Raw genomic sequence first — 22,457 nt, forward strand, 5'->3', positions numbered from 1 at the left:
GAACAATTCTCTACTGATTGCACCAACTACATGGTAGGGAAGACAGAGGAAACAAGTTCAAAGGAAATCTATCTCACAACAGGACTTTTCCTATGAAAGTCAGACAGCTGTAACTAAATTTTCATGATTGGGCAAAAATGAGAAGGACTATACAGATGTTTTCAAATAAATAATGATGGTTAGGCTAGTATTTCAGCAGAATTGAAGATACACTAAAGAGTGGTCAGTGTAAGTGCGAATTCTTAAATATAAATGGAATTGGTTGGAGTAGGAGAAAGGAACCAACATTTATTAAGGACTTGTTAATGTTACCACAAGTTAATCTTTTTAAGAACTGTAGGAGGGAAACATTGTCATTGTTTAATAGACTCAGCAGGTAATTGACCCTAGGTTGTACAGCTAGTAGCTAGTAAGTTGCTAAACTGTTTCCATTTTATCCTGTTACCTTCAGAACTTCTATTTACTATATTTGATAAGCCATTAGATAAATATAATGTATGTGAATTTATAATGTAATAATCATTGATTCCTATCCTCTCTGTCTCCTGTTATTTCTCCTCACAAGGTAAGATCAGAGCTTATTTGAATTCTAGAATATGGTCTTGTGTTTTATATTTTAGAACCAGTGATAAAAGGAGAAACTTGGCCAAACAAAAAGCTGAGGCTCAAAGGAGGCTTTATGGTCAAAATTCAATAAAAAGGCTCTTACCAGGCTCCTCAGACTGGGAACAGCAGAGACATCAGTTGGAGAGGCGGAAAGAAGAATTGGTATGAAAATTTTGACAACACACATGCAATTTGAGTTGCATAATTCATTATTCAGATTTTCTTTGTAAAATTTCTTCATTTCTAGAAAGAGAGACTTGCTCAAGTACGAAAGCAGATCTCTAAAGAAGAACATGAAAATCGACATATGGGAAATTATAGGTAACTGTGCTTCCTTTTTTTTATAGACTGTATAAGTGAAGTGTCAAAACAATTAGTCGATATTTTTTAACCTCTTAGACTTCTTTCAGGCACTGTTTATTTCACTCTGAGAATGTGCTTTCCATTGAATATCTTTCCAGAATGAAAACATCGTCAGCAAGTAGGTGGTTCAGACTTGGGCGAGCTGCTAGCCAGTCTCAAGGGTGGTTGTGTGAAGTCTTTTAAACCTAATATTTTCTTGTGACCTCATTTTATAATGTGGTATTTTAGTAATGTGGTATTCTTTGTCAGTTCAAAGTGGTTGCTATTCTTTGTTTTAAACTCAGATGTGTCAGGATTCAGGCAAATAATGAAAATGTTTGTAGTAGGCAGGTCTGAGACAATAGGAAGAGTGTGGCCTGTACTGAACTGACCCCCCCCCCCCAACACACACACACATAGTATCAGCTTTGACAGGATAAAAGGGGACTCCTTAAGCTCCTCTTGTTCATAGAAAGACTGCCTCTTCTCCAAGCTTTGACATTAACTCAGCAGAATTAGGGGGATTAGGGGCCACAGAGCTTCTTGTGTTCATGGTAAGACATTCCTTCCTTGCCTTAACACCATCAGCAACAGTGATGAGAACACATTTCCTATTACCCTGCCTCTACTTAATTCTCTCTACTGGAGGGGCTGATTCCTCCACCCCCCAAAAAGATTATCAGGATTAATCTCTGCATTGTGGTATACCTCAGTAACCACACTAAATCCTAGACTTCCAAGTTATCCTGTATCACCTAAACTGTCTCCCATAAAGATCTATATTTCTCCAATATGCACAATTGCAATTATTTCCCAACCTCCTCCCTCCAACCAAATCCTTATACTACATCTTCTGGAACTGCATGGTTCAATAATAATTCTCTAGCTAAACTTTAATTTGCATGTATGACAGGTGAAAACTCACCATCTTTTCTATTCGTGTTTGTTTCTAGCACACAGTAAAGTTACTGGCAGAGTAGGTGGTCAAAGATTATCTAGGAGTTGACCTTAACTCTTACACTATAATAGCTTTTTTTGAACAAGTTGGTTTATCTGATTTTATTGTAGACAGATTTTTTTTAAACAAGTTGGTGTATCTGATTTTATTGTAGACGAATTTATCCTCCTGAAGATAAAACACTACTTGAAAAGTATGAAAATTTGTTGGCTGCTGCCTTTCAGACCTTCCTTTCAGGAAGAGCAGCTTCATTCCAGCGAGAACTGAACAATCCTTTGAAAAGGATGAAGGTAAACAAATAAGTGTTTATAAAGAGAAAAATGAATTAAGCAAAAAACTATGTCTTTAAAAACAACCTACCTTAGTCCCACTTATAAAAATATTTTACTTTTAAGATGCACATCCCTTCCCTTTTAACAGTTGGTAACATTTTATAACTAACCAAGTGATTTCAAAAATAAGATGTTCTCTAACAGGACAAATTATTCGGTAGAGAATGTTGATACTATGTTGCAACATCAATTAATTGTAATAAGCATGTCTTATAACAGATATAGATATATGTAACTGAATAAAAAAAACTCCATCGAACTTACCAAGTGGTTGGTGATGCTGTCATTATTTGTGTTGTAACTAACATTATACAGTATTTTTTTTTCCTGATAGTGCATAGACCTGGCATATTAGAAGTAATGAAAACACACACACACATGCACACAAGCACCTCCCTACACACACACACACACACACACACACACACACACAGTAATCAGTTACCTTATAAAAGGTCTATCAGTTATCTATTGCAGCATAATAAACCACTTCATTTATTTGTTCATTCTTCTACATTATTGGCTAGGCTCACTTGAGTGGTTTGTCTACTCCTCTTGATTGGAGTGAATATTTATCTGAAAGGTCAGCTGAGGCTGGCAATCCAAGACAGCTTCAATTTACGTGTCTGGTGCCTCAGTTGAGATAGCTGGAACATCTGGGGAGTTAGCTGGGTGGCTCTTTCTCTTTACTTTATTTCCCTGAAAATAAGACTGGGTCTTGTATTAATATTTGCTCCAATAGACTCATTAGGGTATCTTTTCAGGGGATGTTTTATTTTTTCATGTACAACAATCTGCATTTATTCAAATACAGTCATGTCATCTTCTGGAACATTGGCATAACATACTAAATGCGTCTGTCTGGCTGACGATCTTAACGGGGGCTTAGTTTCGGGGAAACACGGTACATATTCTCTCAGTAGGATAGCTAGATCTCTTAATATGGTAGCTCGGGGTTCCAAAAGGGAGAATTTCAAGAGGACAAGCCCAGTGTGCAAGTGCTAATGATGCCTCTGCTTGCATTGTGCTTACTAATGTCCCCTTGGGCAAATAACTTTTGTGGACCTGTTAGAATTGTTTGTACTTTACATTACTTGTCACCTCTCTACAGTGATACACCCCCAGTATCCTATTATACTGAGTGATTCAAAAGTCATGATGAATATGGTCTTTTCACTCAGATCTGCAACAGAAGGTTATAAGGCACTTTCAAACTGTCTAGACCTAAGAGATGGAAGCAGAAGGAACGTAGTATATACCCCAATGCTCTTTTCTTCCAAATTTCCCTTTTGACGTTTAGAAGTTTGTTGCTTAATTGCCATATGTTAAAATTTTGTACTTTTATTTTTGTTAGGGATTTCCAGTTTAGTTGATTGGTGTTAGAAAACATATTCGGATTGCAAACTAGTAAAATGAATTGAGATTTGCTTTATGTTTCAATATAGTACTTATTTTAGTGAATGTTATAAGTCTACATAGAAATAATGTGTATAGTACAGGTGTTAGTTACAGAGATTTATATGTCATTTAAGTAAATTTGGCTAGTATTATTCAAATATTCTGTATCTTTTTAATTTAATTTTATTTTGGCCTACTGGATGTAGCAGTTACTGAGAGAGATTTGCTAAAACTTCCAACTATGATTGTGGATTTAATTCTGTCAATTTTTGTTTCATATACTTTGAAGTTATGAGGGTGTCTTCTTAATAAATTCACCTTTTCTATTTCATGCTTATGAAATGTTTATCTTTCTCTTGGGTAATACTTATTGTCGTAAACTTTACTCTGTATGATTAATATAGCCACCCTAGTTTCTTACACTTACTGTTTGAATGTCATATTTTATCCATCTATCCATTTATTTTCAAGTCATCTATGATCTTATATTTATATTTCTGGTAAATAGCATATAACTGGATCATATTTGTTTTAAAATCCAGTCTGTGTGTCTTTTAATCATTTTACACAATTACTGGTATAGTTGGGTTTATGTCTGTCTCTTGCTCTTTTTTCTCTATTTATCCCTGTGTTTATTATTCTTTTTTTTTTGTTTTTGCTCCCTTTGTTTATTCTTTTGGACACATAGACACATCAATTGAACCTATAGAATGAGATATTTTTGCAAACCATATGTGGAATAATGAATTAATAGCCAAATATGTAAAGAATTCATACAACTCAATAACAGCAACAAAAAACACATCTGATTAAAAAGCGGGCAGAGAAAAAAAATAGACATTTTTCCAAAGAAGACATCCAAATGGCCAACAGGTATATGAAAAGATGCTCTACATCACTGATCATCAGGGAAATGGAAATCAAAACCACAATGAGATATCATTTTACACTTGTTAGGATGGCTATTATCAAAAAGACGAGTGACAAGTATTGGAAAGGTTGTAGAAGAAAAGGAACCCTTGTACATTCATGGTGGAATGTAAATTGGTTCAGCCACTGTGGAAAACAACCACCTAGGTGCCTGTCAATGGAAAAATGGATATAAATGATTTGCTATATACACACAATGCAATATTGTTTTGTAATGAGAAGGAAATCCTGCCGTTTGCGACAACATGGATGGATCTTGAGGACATCACACTAAGTGAGACAAATCCGAGAAAGACAAATACTGTATAATGTTACTTATATGTGGAATTTAAAAAAGCCAAACTCTTAAAAACAGAGGAAAATCATGGTTGTCACAGGCTGGGTAGCTGAGTGGGGTAATAAGAGATGTTATTTAAGGTTCCAAACTTGCCACTAGTAGTAAATAAGTCCTAGAGATCTAGTGCACATTATACTGAATATAGACAATGATGTTGTATTATAGTCATTAAACTTGCAAAGAGACTAGATTTTAATTATTCTAACCTCAAAAAAGAAACAAGAATTATAGAACTTGATAATTATTGATAGAGGAGCGAACTATCCCTACAATGGCAATTGTACTACACTATGAGCATATAAATGTATCAAATCATTATGTTGTACGCCTTAACACAATGTTATATGTCAAATATATTTCAATCAAAAAATAAAATAAGAAATGTTGAACTGGGTCCAGGCTGAGTTACAGTAGTTTAGTTTGCCTCTGGTTTCAAATGCCTTGAGGGTGAAGTCTAGTCAGTGTATGTTACAGGCCTCCTTCTCTCTTGGTATATAAGAACTGGATGACTACAGAGAATTATTTCTGGCTTTCCAATCCATGCCTCCATCCTCCATCATTTTCTACTCTCTCAAATTGCTATCAGAGAGACCCAGGTGAACAGAACCAGCTTTGTGGGGCTCCTCTAGATGTCACACTAGCTCACATGACCATATGACCATAGAAAACTCCATTGGATTCTCTTTATCTCAGCAGAATCTCTGCCTGTTCTAGATCTGATCTTTGCCCAGTCTTTGTCCAGACTTGACAAATGACCCCAGTGTAAAAAGTGGGCCTCTCATCTCTGCCAACCTAGGAAGAACTTTTCCCTCTTTGGTATTTAGTTCCCTTATAATACATTTATCCGCAGTTTTCTGATGTCTTAAAAATACGATTACCTAGTTTACCTGTCTTTTTGTAGCTGTTATGATGAAAGTATTGTTTATTATGACCTCCTTTCTCCTAAACAGAAGCAGAAGTCCATGGGTTTCTTTTTAACTATTTTGTGCCTTAGAATTCATTGTAGTGTTATTATTTAATCAAACTTTATAACAAGAGTCTTTTGGTATTTTAATAGCTAAACTTTCCTACATAGGTATGATGAGTAACTTATAAATTTCCATTGCACAGTGAGATTTCTAGTTGTATTTTAATATCTAAGCTTACCTACATTGATATGAAGAGTAACTTATTTTATAAATTTCCATTGCACAATGAGGTTTCTAGCTTCTTCAGAAATCTTTTTAAAGAGGCACTGAAATATAAATCATGTAAGTTCAGATGCAATGTTTTTATTGGTTGAATAAACAGCTCAATGAAACATTTGGTTCTTTCATTATAGCTATTACACTCCTACTGCTCTGATTTGCTCAACATTCATTTGGAAGTTATGTATTTATAAGTTTTCCCTTTGATTTCAAAATGACTCTAGAAGAGGATAAAAGAAGGTATTAAGCCTATAGAATGAAACTTTACATATGGTTCTGAAGGTACTCTTGTGTAGTAGTTAAAGTTTTGAAAGTGTTTTTATTAAATTGTGCCCATTAACCAAATACTAATACTAGATTGTTAACTATTAGGCCAATCATCAGTTTTCTGTCTGAAGTTGTAATATTATTTTGCACTAATCAATATAGAAATGATTCATAAAATTGTGGTCTGGAAAATTAGAGTGATTTTTAGAAATTTTAAAGTGTCTCCAACAGGCTCATTATTGACTTATTTTCCTCTAAGATTTTAATAGTGTGGAAGAATATAAGGATAAATTTGTTTATGATAATACATAATAGATTTCGGCTATGTATTATTTACTTTGTCAGATTTTAGTTAAAATTTCTTCAAGAAAGTTTGTCATGACCCTTTATTACTCATTTGATCTGAGCAATCTTCATTAAATACAAAGGGTGCCAAAAAAAGGTATACACATTTTAAGAAAGGAAAAAAACTGTATCAAAATTGTAATAATATATACTGATAACAAAAGATGAATACAAGTCATGTATACATTTTTTTTTGGCAGTTTTAGGAATCCTTGTACACTATTTTTATGGAAATTGATGAATTCAGAAAACTTCTGGAGTTCATTAATTATCACAATTTTAATTAAATGTCTTTTTCAGGAGGAAGATATTTTGGATCTTCTGGAACAATGTGAAATTGATGACGAAAAGTTGATGGGCAAAACTGCCAAGCCTCGAGGACCAAAGGTGCAGTACCGCTGCTGTTCTTTAGTATCCAAGTCGATGTGGCCGAGGAGCATTGTTTTTCCCTTTCTATTTCTCACTACAGGAATGACAGATGCCATTTTCATGGAACTGCATGGACTATGTGTCCAGTACAGATAGAGTAGGGCAGATGATCTCATCTCACACACTTACAAGTTTTGTTGTGTTAGTTTCCTTCATTTACTGGATTCTTTTTCTAAAGCTAGTGAAATCCTGATGAGTCAGGGCCTAGCGGGAACTAGAACTAATACCCTTATTCTGTCCTCAGTATTAAGTTTTGCTCATATCTCTAGACATATGATTATCAGAGAAGTATTACAGATAAGGCAAATCGTGACTCTAGAGATCCTCATCTTTAGCTGACCCAGCAATACTGAAATTGTGTAAGATAAAGTCGGTCGAGTTTCTAGGATAAATAGAAAGCTGTCATGCAGGCAAAAACGGCATGTGTTTTCTTTACCTTTATCTGCTCTGTGATGATGACATCCATGTGTTCTTCTGTTATATGTCAAAGTCCTTGCTAGTAGAGTAGGGAAAAGTTGAATTTGTAAAATTTTGGAAACTTTTCATGCTGGTCTTTTTCACTTTATGTTTCAACAGTACTAACTATCTCTATATCCTTATACACATCATGCTCTGTTGTCCTGTCATGCTTTTTCCATGCCTCTGGAATGCCTGCTTATTTTTTAAAAATCATTTATTCGGTGCTTGATCAATTAGAGACCCCCTCCTAATCCAGGTGAACCATTGCTGCCTTTGTGAAATCTTCCCCACTCCCTCAGTTAAACTTAGTTATTCTTTCCCCTGCTTCTCCTGCTGTACCACAAATAACACTTTCATAGAACAGTTGTGACAAATAATTGCTTGCGTGTTTGTCATAGTATGAGCTTGTAAGTTCCTTGAGGGCAGGAAGTATATTTTCACCTTTACAACTCTAGCACCTCATACTGCATTTGGCACTTAATAGCTTCTCAAAAAACATTAGTTAAGTCTTTTGAATGTGTCCACAAATACCTCACTGGCTAGTGGAAGAGCAGATAGGTGAACCAGAAGCTAGGGTATATGGTGGCAAGTATTATATTAAAGGGAGTGAAAAGTGCTACAGCAGCATAGAGAAGAAAGGGATTGGTAGACTGTGGATAACTTCATAAATGCCATTTGAACCAGGTCTTGAAGAATGAGTAGTGCTATAAATATTTAAGATTGGTGGAAAGAGGTAAAGGGGTAGAAGGAAGGAACATTAAAGGCAATCACGTGAGGAGCCACACTACACAGGGTGTTAGAGAAGCACAAAGACACAAGTAGAAGATTCTCAGAGAGTAGAATGGTACACGATGAACATGATGGAGACCAGAGACTTTGGGTATCAGTCAGACACGGTTCTTTTGAATTATATCCTCTCTGTTGAAGAATTGTGGAAGACATCATTGATAATTCCTTTGGAACAAACATATTTTAGAGTATCTGTAAAACTGAATACCTTCATGAGTCTTTGCTTCATGTTGGGAAACACTGGGAAGTTTCTGATTTTTGAAATTCAAGTTTCAGAATTATTGAAATTCAGCAAACCATACGTGAGACAACCAGGGGGCACAATATTTATGGCAGAATGGCAACTGCAAAAGCCCTGAAATGGCCTTCTGTGGCATTCTGTTTTCCTTTGCTACATCAAATAAGACTTATCATACAAGCCAAAATGTAACCTACCGGGGGGCAGAATTCACATTGTGTGTTTTTTTCCAACCCCTTTTGTTCCAGGCAAGTAACAGGAATTAACAGTGTATTTGTTGAAATAAACAGAATTCGTTAGTTACTGTAGTTATTAATACCAGCAATATTTCAAAGTGGTTGAAAGCTGCATAATAAGTCTGAAGTAAAAGTGTTCAAAATTTTATTAACTTTATTTACATTGAAGGTCTGGAGTGAGCCAAACTTCAAAGCAGACTTTCTTTTTTAGAGGGAAGCTATTACATGCCAGACATTGATTTTCAGAGTCTTTACTGGTAGAAGAATAATTGAAAATAATCAAGATTAAATGAGATTTCTGCTAGAAGAAATAATAGGTTTTCACTTATTTGAGAATCTAAGAGATATTAGCTATAAAAATAATAAATACCACAAAAAGTGTTAGCATTGTCCTTTTATTCAGCTGAGTGGTAGGTACATGGGTATTTGTTTTATTATTCTTTACACCATTTATATATTTTATTTATTTATGACCCAGTTAATAATAAAATTGGTCATAAATGTAAGTAGTATGGTTTGCATCATAACTCAATGCCAGTTTACAAATTCCATTTTGTAGTTAAGGCATTGTTTAGAGTTTATGCTGCTGTGACTTATTAATTATTGCCTGAACAGTGTATTGGTCAAAAAGTCCCAAATGTATTTATGGCACAGAGGTTCAGCTATCCATTTCCCCTTGTGATTCTTTATAGGGTCGAATAACTCATTATGTAGTCAAGCTCCTTAAGCAAAATAAAAGCTGTTTGCCTACATGAAGGAAGGCACTGCTTGCAAGCCTGATTGTGCCAGTGTTTCTTTTGGGTATGCTAGACTTCTGAAAAAACATCCTTCTTCTAGAATTCATATTCCCCAAGACTGTTGAAATGTTTGATGATTGTGTTACTGGTAAACGTTTTTATGCATATCCCTTTGAACATTGTTAGTGCTCAGTAAATACTAGACTCTCGAAAGGAGAATATCCATTTAAACACAAGTTGGGACCTTAGTGTATTAAGCTACTTCCCTGGCTTTGGTTATTTTTCATCCTTTGCAAAGGCAGTAACTTTAAGAAGATCACACTTTGGCTTACTGTGTATTCCAGGCACTTCATGAAATGCTATTCCTCTTTTTACCTTTCATCCTACACTGTAAAATGAGAGGATATATACCTTATTTCAGTGAAATCCCATGGTCACCAAGGATTTTATTATGGTGTATGTAAACATCAAGAAATTTTCGTTTGATTTAACAGAGAATAAGAAACATGTATACAACTGCGGGAACTTTTCCCATCAGGAATAAGGGGCATATGGTGTGTGTAATAAATAGTCTCTTAAAATGACTAAGTTACAAAACTATCTTGTTCTTGCTTGTGCATATTCTTTCTGAAGTGAAGCTGTCTCACTTATCTTTTATTCTTTCAGCTGATATCATTGGAAACACTTTGGAAGGTTTGAAGACAAGGGATTCTAATGGAAATATTGGAACATAATTGCGTAGCATTTGAATTTTTACAGATTTACCCTTCTGCATGGCACAAACCCTCTTAAAAAATTCACACCATATTGATTTTTACGTTGTATCACTTTTTTTTTTTTTTTTTTTTTAACGTAGCATGGGCAAAAAAAGCTATGCTATCCCATTATAGGCAGACCCTATGTGTCATAGTTAGGAATCTTCCGAGAAAAGACGTGTAAGTTGTTCATAACCAATTTGGCGAGTGGATAATTAATTTTTTTATTTGCAAAAAATGTTCACAGCGAATTAGACACGTGAGGAATACCTTACTTCTTTTTGTACATTATTTGAGTAAATAGGCTCATAGGCTTCTACTTTAAAATGTGGCCTTTCTGTACCTACAGTGGTTTTATCTTATCGTGGTTTATCTGGTTGTTGCTTTCTTGTTCTTTTTGCTTCTCTTGCCCCTCCTTTCCCTCCTTTGCTCTCCTTCCCTCCCTCTCACAAGCATGCATACATATTTATTGAGTGACTAAACAATAATGATACAACAAGGGTACATTTCTGAGTCTTGATGAGTAATGAGTAATCTCTCTTGCATGGAATGAAGAAAAAACCGATTTATGTTTCTGATTTTTATATTCTTATCTCAAATAATTTTCCTTTATTTTGCTATTTTTTGTTTGCTTGTTTGTGATACACTGGTCCTTTATTCGAATTGTGTAGAGACAGCATTTTCCTCATTGTGACTGAACTATATCATTTAAACAAGACTGTTTTGCAAAAACAGAACTATTAGTGAATTGCACTGTAGGCTAATGGCAGCACTGTAGGCAAAGCACTTTGGGGGATTCTCAGTGAGAAGCAGCAAGCATAAGCGGGAAACTGAAAATAGTAACTAATCATGTTAATAAGCCTTTTTATTTGAATTGCGACAAAATAACACCTTTCTCTCTATTTTAGCCTCTGTGTTCCATGCCCGAGAGTACTGAGATAATGAAAAGACAGAAGTACTGCAGTAGTGACAGCAGTTACGGTCATAGCAGCAGCTCTTCAGAATCAGATGAAAATGAAAAAGAAGAGTACCAAAATAAGAAACGAGAAAAACAAGTTACTTATAATCTTAAACAGTCCGATCACTACAAATTAATGCAACAATCCAGTAAGTTAATTTCTTCTCATTTAGTTGTTGTATGAAGACTTATGGAACTGAAATTATGGAACTCAATAAAAGGACCTTGGGCCAAATGAACCCTTGTCATGTGTGAGGATATCTGGATTCTATCCCACTTCCTTCCCGAACCATCCTGCAATCCCTTTTAGGGTCTGCAAGTAGAAAACAAAAGGGTTGAATGAAGGATCGCTATAGTCCATTCTTCTGTTTTTCATAGTTTTTGTTAAGTCCTAGATTTTGCATGGATTTATAAAATTTGCCTCATGGCTGATCTGCTGATTGCATTTTTTTAAAAGCTAATACATTCTCTCATTCCATTTCCTGCTTTCCCTAACTGACACTCATTTTGTTGTATATTCTTATCTACATTTTAAAATGTGTGTATCCAGGCATTTGACTTGAATGTGTGTGTTAGCCACACAATTATGACATAGTTTTGTTCCCTTCCATTTTCATCATAGGTAAGCACGTAAGTCAGAACTTCTGGTATACAAGAAGTATGCAGGAGACTAACCAACCAGCTTCTCTGTCTCCTTCCTTTTCTGTTTCCTTTTGTTCTCTTTATTTCTTTTCACCTTTGCTTTCTTTTCCATTCTCTTGTCTTTTATTCCTTCTTCAATCCCTAATATTCACTCCTGTTTTCATGATACTTCTTTCATTCTCAAATGTCCAGTGTGGGGTCGCTGTTTGCCCAGGCTCAGTTGGATACCCCTTCCTGATGCTTCCTCCAATGCAAGACTTACTCTTAACTACTGTCTCTCACATCTCTGCCTTATCCTTCATTACCCTAGGGCTTCCCTAGAGGGACTGGTTCAATCGTGCATAAACACAATTGTGAGTCTTTGTTGATCTCCAGCAATCGTTTAATATGTTAGCTTCCCTGATAATGTGTATGTTTAAACCTGACCTTCCACATGAATGGCAAAATGCATGAGGAATACAGAACTAACAAAGATTTTAGTGGTCTTCCATTTACTTCCAACTTATTCCATAAAGATACCTGCTAATGTTCCTGTCGTTGAGGGTTTGTGTGTTTGGAGGGGAAATAATGTAGTATTATGTTCCATTTCATTTGTTTCATTATTTACTCATTTAAGATATGTCTACTGAGCACCAATTCCAGAGTTTGTAAGCTATTTTATCAGTTACTTCCTTTTTTCTTAAAGACACCTCAAGTACTCTGTGTAAGTGCAACTGTTTCTCTTTTGGAAGCTGGCTTTGTTCTGCTCAGATTTTGTCCATTTTTTAACCCCTGTTAGCTAATGTGTGCATCCTTAACAGCATGAACTAGCAGAGGATAAAGGGCAGGGCTGAAAAAAATTGCTCAGGTCCCCATAGCTCTGCGATTATTCTTTGTTCGGAAATCAATAGGTTAATAAATTGAGATCGGACAAATGGTATATAAGAAAAATGTCTTTAAGTGTGAATTATCATTTTTAAGTCGAATTTAACTAATAGCTTTTTCCTTATTACTACATTTTATTTTTATAGTCATTAGTAATTGCAAGAAGGATTTCCCTTTGTTTTATATTCTCTCTTTAATCTTACACTAAGGAATGTCATAGCCACAATCTCTCCTGGAGTTTTCTGTCCAAAGTGATGCCAATGACAGAGGACGAAATCCAGATGATGTGTAACACTTTCTGTTAGTTAACTTAGGAAATTCTAACTTGTTATGGTATCAAATAATATACTTTGGTTTGATATAAGGTAGTCATATACAAAACTATATGAAATATTTTTTCACATAATTTGTGTCTGCAAGTCAAAACCATTTGTTTTAAAGAATTTGTTTCTTTTTTTAAATTTTTTTATTGGGTAATATTGGGGAACAGTGTGTTTCTCCAGGGCCCATCAGCTCCAAGTCGTCGTCCTTCAATCTAGTTGTGGAGGGCGCAGCTCACTGGCCCACGTGGCAACCCTTTTGTTCAGAGTTCACATTCTAACCAACTGAACCATCTGGCCGCTCCCATTTTCTGTTAATCTACCTAAGTACCATTGGCATGTCTAGGTACTTATTTACTGTCTGAAATTCCAGTGTATGCAGGGGAAACATGTGATTCTTTGGTGATTCAAGACAAATAATATTTTCCTTCCGTTTGTATGATCAGATTATACATGTCTAAACCGTCACCTTAATCCCTGAAAGAGAGCAGGACTTAGGAGTAAGTTGTAGTCCATGCTTTTGGGTACTTTTTTAGTGGAAGACTGACCAGTGGTATGTTCCCCACACAGCCCTTCTCGAGAAACACTATAATTTAAATAATAGTGTGCTTTTCAGGTTCAGAAGAAAGTTACTATTTGGAACAAATGGAAATTATTTAAAACAGTTTTTATAGCTTGAGTGAGTATATTTTTTTGTACTCTTTAGAACCTAATGAGGAGTATTAGGCTTATTATCTATACAAAATATCCTTTAGAAATACGTCCCTAAATATATCGTTTATATCCATTGACTTTATAAAGGTTTAAATTTTTTTCAACAGCTAATGAAGAGAAGTATTTGGGTATTCAACCTGCCTTCATGTGAGTTTTATTAAATTACTTAATTAATGTGGATTGATATATTCCCCCAAGCAAAGAGAGAATATAGAACAGAGGATATATAGAATATGTGAGCTAAGAAAGATAATATTGATTGATTGTTGATAATATTGATTGATATTCTATTTCCCTTTGTCAGGAATCAAAATTTACCTGGAATAATTGGTTCTCTCTTTTAAATATTCTCAATATACATTGGGGAAGTTATTCTATGGTTTTCTCTACTTGTTTGTTCTTATAACAACCCTTTAAATCCAGACATTTTTTTCTTCACTTAAATCATTTACTATGGGAATTTAAATCTAGTTTTTTTATTCTTCTCTCCTGTGAATAAGAAGACTATATATGTCTAGTTCCACTGTCTTGTAATAAACAATTACATATGTAAACTCCATTGAGGTGATCTTTGTTTTTCTTCTCTCTTTTTTTTTTTTCTCATGGGCTCAAAATTCTATAACTCATCTATTTATCCTGGCCATTCTCTAGACTCCTTTCGATACCTCCCTGTTAGTCTTGCTGTAGAATATTCTATAAACAAATTCTAATAAATGACCAGTCTAATCCCAGGATAATGGATAGTATGGTATTATATAATCCAAGGATAATGGATAGAGAGAGAACACTGTCATTAGATAGGTCAGGATTTAAACCTGAGCTTGGCCACTTTCTTGTCGTGTGACCTTGACAAAGTTCTTTCTCTGAGCCTCCAAGTGATGGAGGTTCCTCCTTCAGAGATTTCTGTGAAGAGTAACATAAAAGTGTAGCACCTAGTAGGATGCCTGGTTTATAGAAGATGGTCCGTAAGTGTAGTTTTTCTATCATGTCTTATGTCGTGTTTCAAGAACATTAAAGTACTGTTTAAGTATTGTTCTCATGATAGCCATTCATCATACATGACAGGGGTTCTGCACCAAGTTCACTGTTTAAATTGAAGAATTAACTCCAAACTCATGTTTTCATGATGATGCCTAGGCTTTAACATTTGTTGCCACACTGCTACTATGTGGTCTGATGATTAGTTTATATAGATGAAATACAGTGGGAAACTTTCAATAAGGGCTGCTCTATTATCCCTCTTCTCCATCATGAATAGGCTCCATAAGGCGTTCATTCAGTTGCCCTCGGTCAATCTCTTCTCAGTCACCTTCCAGTGTGGACATCCGCCCCTTTTCTGCTCAACAAATGATATCAGCATCCCGGCCAACTTCAGGGTCTCGGTCACATTCTTTAAACCGTGGTTCCTCCTACACAAGGCATCTGCCTCATTGTAATGATGCCAGCTCTACTAACTCTCAGATGGTAAGTCATCTACCTTGCTCCTTTGAGATTATAGGAAGCACTGCACTCAGGATTAGGTGACAAAGGAATCAGCTGGAAGGAGGACAGAATGAACCTCAGATCCTTTCTATCATGCAACTCATGGTTTCCTGGGGTTTGGATTGTCAATCTGTCCTAGCCTATAACTTAGTCCAGACTCTTAAAAGGCAGACTTAAGTATCTCACAAAACTTGAAGATGGACACTGAGAATAGCACTTTATTATCCATGGAATAGGATAATTTTTGTTGAAAATCATCTGAGTAAATATATGATTTTGCAGTGTCTTGTGCAGTATATCTGTAAATCTGGGGAAATTTTGTTGTATGAAAGTTTTTCCTTAATGGGACTATTAATTAATAGGTTAAAAAGTAAGCCATTGATAAATTATCCTTAGGACACTGAAGGACAACATTGTTTATGTTTTCTGTATATTAAATTTACATGTAGTATTCCCTTCTTAGTATGAATCCAAGATTCAGTATTGAACAAGTCAGTGAATTTATTTTGCAACCAGACTTACTTGTAGATCCTCAGATAGATAGCTTCAAGTACCTTCACATAGACCAGGGATTTATTTAATTTGTTTATTTAATGTGGATGATGTTTCCCAAAGAGTGAAAACTATAAAATGAATCAATTTCACTTGGTGACAATGAGTGTTGTTTTTTGTTGTTGTTGTTTTTTCTTTTCTAATCAAGAATTGCCTAAGGTATATAGCAAATGAAACTTTTGATCAGGGAGTCTTTTTTAAACACATTTTAATTTAGTATTTTGAGCTAAATAAAATACGACTGTGTGGAAGTTTGAAAGACACTCTTGGGAAACCACACCCATTTAATCCTAAGAATTTAATTCTAAGAATAAATGTAAACAATTATTTCTTTTTCGCTGTGTTTTTTTTTCAATTAAAAATGTATCATTTTTACCTAGAAATATCTTTCAGATTGTAGTGGCACAATGAAATAAGACCCCCTCCAAATATCTGTATTCTTTCAAATTTAAGAGTGAGTCTTTGCGGCAACTGAGAACAAAAGAACAAGAAGACTATCTAACCAGTCAGACCTTATTTGTTCTCAAGGACATGAAGATTCGGTTTCCCGGAAAATCAGATGCAGAATCATTACTTCTGGTGGAAGATGTGAGTATTTGATGTATATAAAAATCCAAGGAGCTCATACCTTTTTATTCTTAGAATGTTAAAATTTATTTTTATTTTTTTATTTGCATATGGCTTAACAATAAAATACCTCTGTGTGATTAAAATCTGGCTTTCAAAAAAATTGAACACCCCCTTTAGTTTCTTATTTTGGGACAAGTCATTGTAGTCCATTATTTTTTCCATCAAATGGAATGTCCAGCTTTAAAAAGTAAGCGTGGGAGTATTTGTTTATATTTGCTTTAGCAGGTAAGAGTGATTGTATATATTGTAAAATTCTTACATACCTTAGTCTTTAAATATGAAAATGTCCTCAATAATGGTAATGTACAGCAAATAAAGAATGATCATTAATTTTCAAAAAAAAAAAAAAATCCAAGGAGCTCATACCTTTTTATTCTTAGAATGTTAAAATTTATTTCCTGATGGCATTATTCTGACATAGTAAATAAACTTATAAACTTAACTGATGTTCTTTTCAACCTCCACAAGCTTTAGAAAATACAGCGATTATTTTAATTATGATTCATGAACAGTGAGGTCACATTTATAATCAGCAATACAAAATATCTTTCAGTGTATAGTCCTATTTTAATGATGCAACTGTTACATAAAGTGAAATAATTTATGTTAAATAATTATTGTCTTAGCAATTAAAGAAATATCAAGGTAAACCTGCTTCTATAAAGATTTAGAAAGATCTAATATAAAATGAAATGTAATGAAAAGAAGTGGGACCATAGGCATAAAATAGCAAGAATATTTGAATATGACACTCAGAATGGTTTTGGTCAAATTTTGAAATGGCTTATGTTGTGTGTATTTTTCTTGTACACACACCACCCAGTGGAACATTCTAAAATGGCAGAGTCCTAAAATTCACATTAAAGTAAATGACTTCTTTTAATTTAGAAAGACGGTGCAGTCATTTAAATGTTTTTGGTGAAGGAACATTTTTTTCATTCAAAGTTCTATTAATATTTCTTCATTCAAACATTCTTTTCAAATTGTCATTCTTAGGTAATTCCTTAGTAATAGAACTATGTTCTGGTTTCCATATATATGTATATATATATATATATATGTATATATATATATATATATATATATGTATATGGATATATATATATGGATATATATACATATATATAAATATATATGTAAATGTATACATTTATATATTTTTTATATATATATATATATATATATTTTAATTTTTCTAGAGAAGAAAGCACCATCTAGTGGCCAGTTATAGGATAAAACCACAGCTTTGCACTCGGCTTTTTCACTTTTTAGGATTGCTTTTGTCTAAAGCAACTGTCTAGAAACAAACACCAAACAAATAATAATAATAAAATGACTTTCTTGTTTAAAAAAATCAATAATAGCATTTCTATTTTGTAATCATGACATAGTTGTAATTATAGCCCCCAAATATTATGCATTGTGTTGTTACATATTTTTAAAAAAGCGAAAATGGCATATTCTTTGCAAACGGGCACATCAAGGGAAGAGGAAGAAAAATTAGTGTTAGTTGTAATGCATTATGCTAAATATGCTTTTATTTACATGTTGTCTTATTCATATTATTTTCTAAGCATAGCCAATGACTTCGTACCAGACATTTTACTTATATTTTTTACTTATATCTGTATTAGTTATATAGCGCCTTTTTGAATCAAGTAGAGGAAAAATTAGATAATCAGAGTTGAACTAACATTTGTTGCTAATGTTATGGTTCTATAAAGAACATACATAGGCTTATATAATTAATAAAATATAATTAACAATTATATCAGACATTAGGTTGTTTATGATGTGTTCACTATGTGTAGCAAATATTTTAATCTGTTTGCTATAGTGTGGATTACTAGAATACATATTCATAAAATTTGCAGGTTTGCACAAAAAAACAAAACAAAGGGATAATAGAATCCTAATTATATACGTAGGCCATCTTCTAATTTATTATTACTCGACATTCTGTTGTTATGGGTGATGTGGTACAGCTTTGGGAATTAAAATGGAAAATCTAAGTTTTGGGTTTCTTTCCAAATCTTATGTGCCTGAAGACATTTGACTTTCATTCATTAGAGATTATATGCTTTTTACAGCAAGAAGAGAAAACTTTGGATTAGGATGGCTTCTTGACCTTATGTTAGAAATCTTTGCCAATGTCTTTATGTGAAAGCAGAAATTCTTTATTTCAAGTAATGTAATGCTTTCATATCACAAATTCACTGATAAAATTGGTTTCAACCAATTTATTTACTTTTTATTTGTTACTTTTGAGGTAAATTCTAGATTAAATTTCTTAATGTTTCTTCCTCACAACAGATCATTGATAACTGGAAATATCATAAAACAAAAGTGGCTTCATATTGGCTCATAAAATTGGACTCTGTAAAACAGCGAAAAGTGAGTAATGCCCCCAAAACAAGTTTGCCCTTTTGGACTATGTATCAAGCTAGGATCATTAAGCCACATTCATAGTCAACTATATACATGTTCATTTGTTTACACATTTCTTCAACAGATATTTATTGCATACCTACTATGTTTTAGGCATTGGTATAAGTTCTGAGGATAAAAAAGTGAATTGAAAAAAAAACCAGCATTATCTCACAGAGCTTACAAAAATTTGCATGGAGCAGATTCAAGAATGAAAGGTAGAGAGGAAAAATAACACAGCTAGAACAGGCATTTTTTCAAGGAATGTTGCTGTATAGAGGAAAGTGAAATGTGGTGGTCGCTGGAGTCTGCCCCCGTATGCCTCCGATGCCCCCGAGTCACTGTCTCTCTACTGGATCCTAGAGTGAGTGCCTGTGATTGAGTCGGTCTGTGTGTGGTCCCTTTAAGAGGATGTCTGGGTTTCCCACAGCCTTCTGTCCCACCTGGATGGTCAGAATGGCCACTGTTTTTCACAGCCAGATGTTGTACGGGCTCCTCTTCCTGGCACCAGTACTCTGGGCTGGGGAGGCTGGTGTGGGGCTGGTGTCCGTCAGTCCTTTGGGAGGAAGCTCTGTGGCCGAGATATCCCTCCTGATTCTCAATGGCCACATGGAGGTTTGTGGCCAGCCCACTTTATGTCTCCATTCCTCCTACCAGTCTCAATGTGGCTTCTTTTTTATATTCTCAATTATAACACTTGTGTTCAGCTAGACTTTAGATGGTTCTCCAGGTTGACTGTTCTACAATTTAGTTGTAATTTTAATGTGTTCATGGAAAGAAGCCCACACAGTGTTTATCTACTCTGCCGTCTTGGATCTCTCTCTCAGCTAATTGCACTCTTAGAAGCAGGTTAATTCAAATGGCATGTCTCTATGGCTGCCACAAAGGCTGTCTGGGATGTTATTTAATTTGGCATACATTTATTGATTGCCAGTTGTTTACCAGAACTATGGTAGGCACTTTTGGAGATTTGGAGAGATTTTTCTTTATTCATTCATTTATTTGCTCATGCAAACATGCATCGAACAATATTAATTAAGATCTTACCATGTCCTAAGCACTATTTTAGGTGTGGAATGCACAACTTATTTAAATCTCTTAATTCCATTTAGAGATCACTGTTGAAATGATCTGTTCCGTGATCGAATAATTTACTAATTGCTCATTAGAATGTTGTAAAACTCTAAGATTATAATGCCATGCACACAAACTCTTCTATGTACCTCATTTCAAATTTTCCTTAATAGCTGTAAAATTTAGAGATCATGGATATAGAAATTAAATACTGAAAAGAACCCTCCCGAGGTGAAAATGGAAATAGCTCATCTTATTTAATATCATGTTGTGGTAACTCCACACTTGAATAATTTAACTTTCTGCCAAGAATGCAGTTGCTTTATATTGTTTATAAGGGATATATATGAAGTATGAAAATAGTGCAGTGTTGGTGGTTTGTGAAGAATGCCAAATTTGATGGAAATTTGTTCTCTGATGTGATATCTAGGCATAAACTAAGATTGGATGATGACGAGAAAGAAGTAGTGATATTACGGTTGTACTATATTTGCATGTATTTTAAGGTTCTAAGAGATCCTTGTTTATCAAGTATTTTTTTCTCTAAACAGCCATTTCTTTTTACTACCCACTGTGGCTGCTTCTGCATGTTTTTTGACATTATTATTTTCCACCTCTTTTTCATTTGGACTGACATACCGTGTTTCTCCGAAAATAAGACCTAGCCGGACCATTAGCTCTAATGTGTCTTTTGGAGCAAAAATTAATATAAGACCTGGTCTTATGCTGTACAAAACTGATCGTTTTGCGTCAGCAAAGATGCCTTTACCTTGTAGCCATGGCTGCTGCATGCATCATTAGTACAGCATGTAGTAATTTTAATGTTATTTCTAAACCTCCCTCACCTCGTGCCATTATTTTAACTTAAGACCAACTGTTCAGCCATATGGAGCAGTTTGTCATTCAGCTTCTGTGTGTTCTTATAAAATACAAATTTGTCTGTGTGCTATATTTCATATTGCCAAGACAAATCTTTTTATTTTATTAATGTTTTCGTTGACTGAATGTCCCATTTATTATTTTCCCTTGGAGAGCTTAATGTGGAATTGGGATGCTTTTTTTTATTTTTTAATTTGTTGGGCTGACATTTGTTAGTAAAATTACATAGATTTCAGGTATACAATTCTGTATTACATCATCTATAAATCCCATTGGATGCTTTTAAAAGTCACAATGTCAGGAAGTGTATACCTATATCCCGTAGGTTTGTCTCACTTGAATCCACAGGTAAACACAAAAAGACACCCTGCTGACCGTTTGTTTTAGTGTTTCACAAATTACTTCTCTTCCATCCATTTTGTTCCAACCCTAAAGCACCCAGAAACCCAAAATAGCAATACAAATAAAACTGGCACTAATTTATTCATCCCAGTCTGTTTTTTGACTGCCCGCTCTACTTTCCTAACATTTTTCAGTAGGTGTTTTCTTAAAGGTGCAGTCATTGTCTGCCCATCTGTATAAGCTTTTAAACAAACTAGTCCCTCCCTACTCCCTGGCCCTGATGGAAGGGGTGCCTGAGCAGCCTTGTTTATGCCCAGTGACCCCATCAACCTTCCCAGGTATTACTTGACTAGAGGTGAATTTGAATCTAAGAATAGACAGTTTGATTCTCTTCTGGAATTTTGCTGCTGGCACATAGGCAGATCAAATTACTTATGAGGTGTTGAGTAATGGTTAAGAGCTGTCTATACATCAGCGTGTAATCTTGGCTAAGTTACTTATCTACTGTATGCCTGAGTTTTCTCATCCATAAAATGACATCCAAAATGTCATAATTAATTAATGACAGTCTTCATTAATTAAAAAGGAAATTAAAGTGAGATATTACTATTAGGGAAGTACTGGACATTAAAGGGTCAACCATACAATAGTTTTGTGGCAGATAAAAATCTTCCTGAAGAAGTAATGTTGGGGTAAGATACAGAAATTCACCAGGTGAAGAGATAGGGGAAGACTGTTCCAAGCAGAGGAAAGCTAGGTGAAGGCCCAGAGGAGAGATGAGGGATTTGAGTTTTTGCCCCCTTCGTTTGCATGTCCTCATGCCCTCCAAATTACAGGTCTCCCAAACCCACTCCTCTCCCCAGGACCAGAGCTTCCTTCCTTGGGTGGGGGTTGGGAGGGGGAAGGTTAGGGGGTGGAGAGGGCAGAGAGGTGGGATTCCTTTAAAAATGAAGGCAAAGAGAAGCAAAGAAGAATATATGTTCCCAGTGGGATCCTCTGGAAAGGAAGGAGCAAGCTCCTGGGGTGCCCAGACCATGCTAGTCTCACCAATCTGGGAAATCACTCCTCAGGCAGAGATGCTTTCTGGGGCCTAAGAGGCCTGAAGATTTATCCATTCTCATGTGGGAGGAAACATTAGGAGTGGAGCAGAAGCATTCCCCACCCCTAACTCCCTGGCCTCTTTCTGAAGTTGCTGCTTTTAGTCATGGAACCTCTAGAATTCCGTCTA

The 22,457-nt window shown here is 34.9% G+C and overlaps 1 protein-coding gene across 2 annotated transcripts in view; it reads left to right on the forward strand.

The window, feature by feature from the left end:
• Window positions 1-22,457, forward strand: part of TTLL7 (tubulin tyrosine ligase like 7) — a 123,324-nt gene that overhangs the window by 78,778 nt on the left and 22,089 nt on the right. For both annotated transcript variants that reach the window (XM_081056559.1, XM_081056560.1), the window contains 8 exons: window positions 621-768; window positions 854-927; window positions 2,061-2,196; window positions 7,003-7,089; window positions 11,254-11,452; window positions 15,102-15,307; window positions 16,331-16,465; window positions 18,821-18,901. In XM_081056559.1, the coding sequence (XP_080912685.1) occupies window positions 621-768; window positions 854-927; window positions 2,061-2,196; window positions 7,003-7,089; window positions 11,254-11,452; window positions 15,102-15,307; window positions 16,331-16,465; window positions 18,821-18,901 (1,066 nt within the window). The remainder of the gene's footprint in view (window positions 1-620; window positions 769-853; window positions 928-2,060; window positions 2,197-7,002; window positions 7,090-11,253; window positions 11,453-15,101; window positions 15,308-16,330; window positions 16,466-18,820; window positions 18,902-22,457) is intronic.

Source organism: Rhinolophus hipposideros, assembly GCF_964194185.1.
Source record: "Rhinolophus hipposideros genome assembly, chromosome: 8".
Classification (NCBI taxonomy): Eukaryota; Metazoa; Chordata; class Mammalia; order Chiroptera; family Rhinolophidae; genus Rhinolophus; species Rhinolophus hipposideros.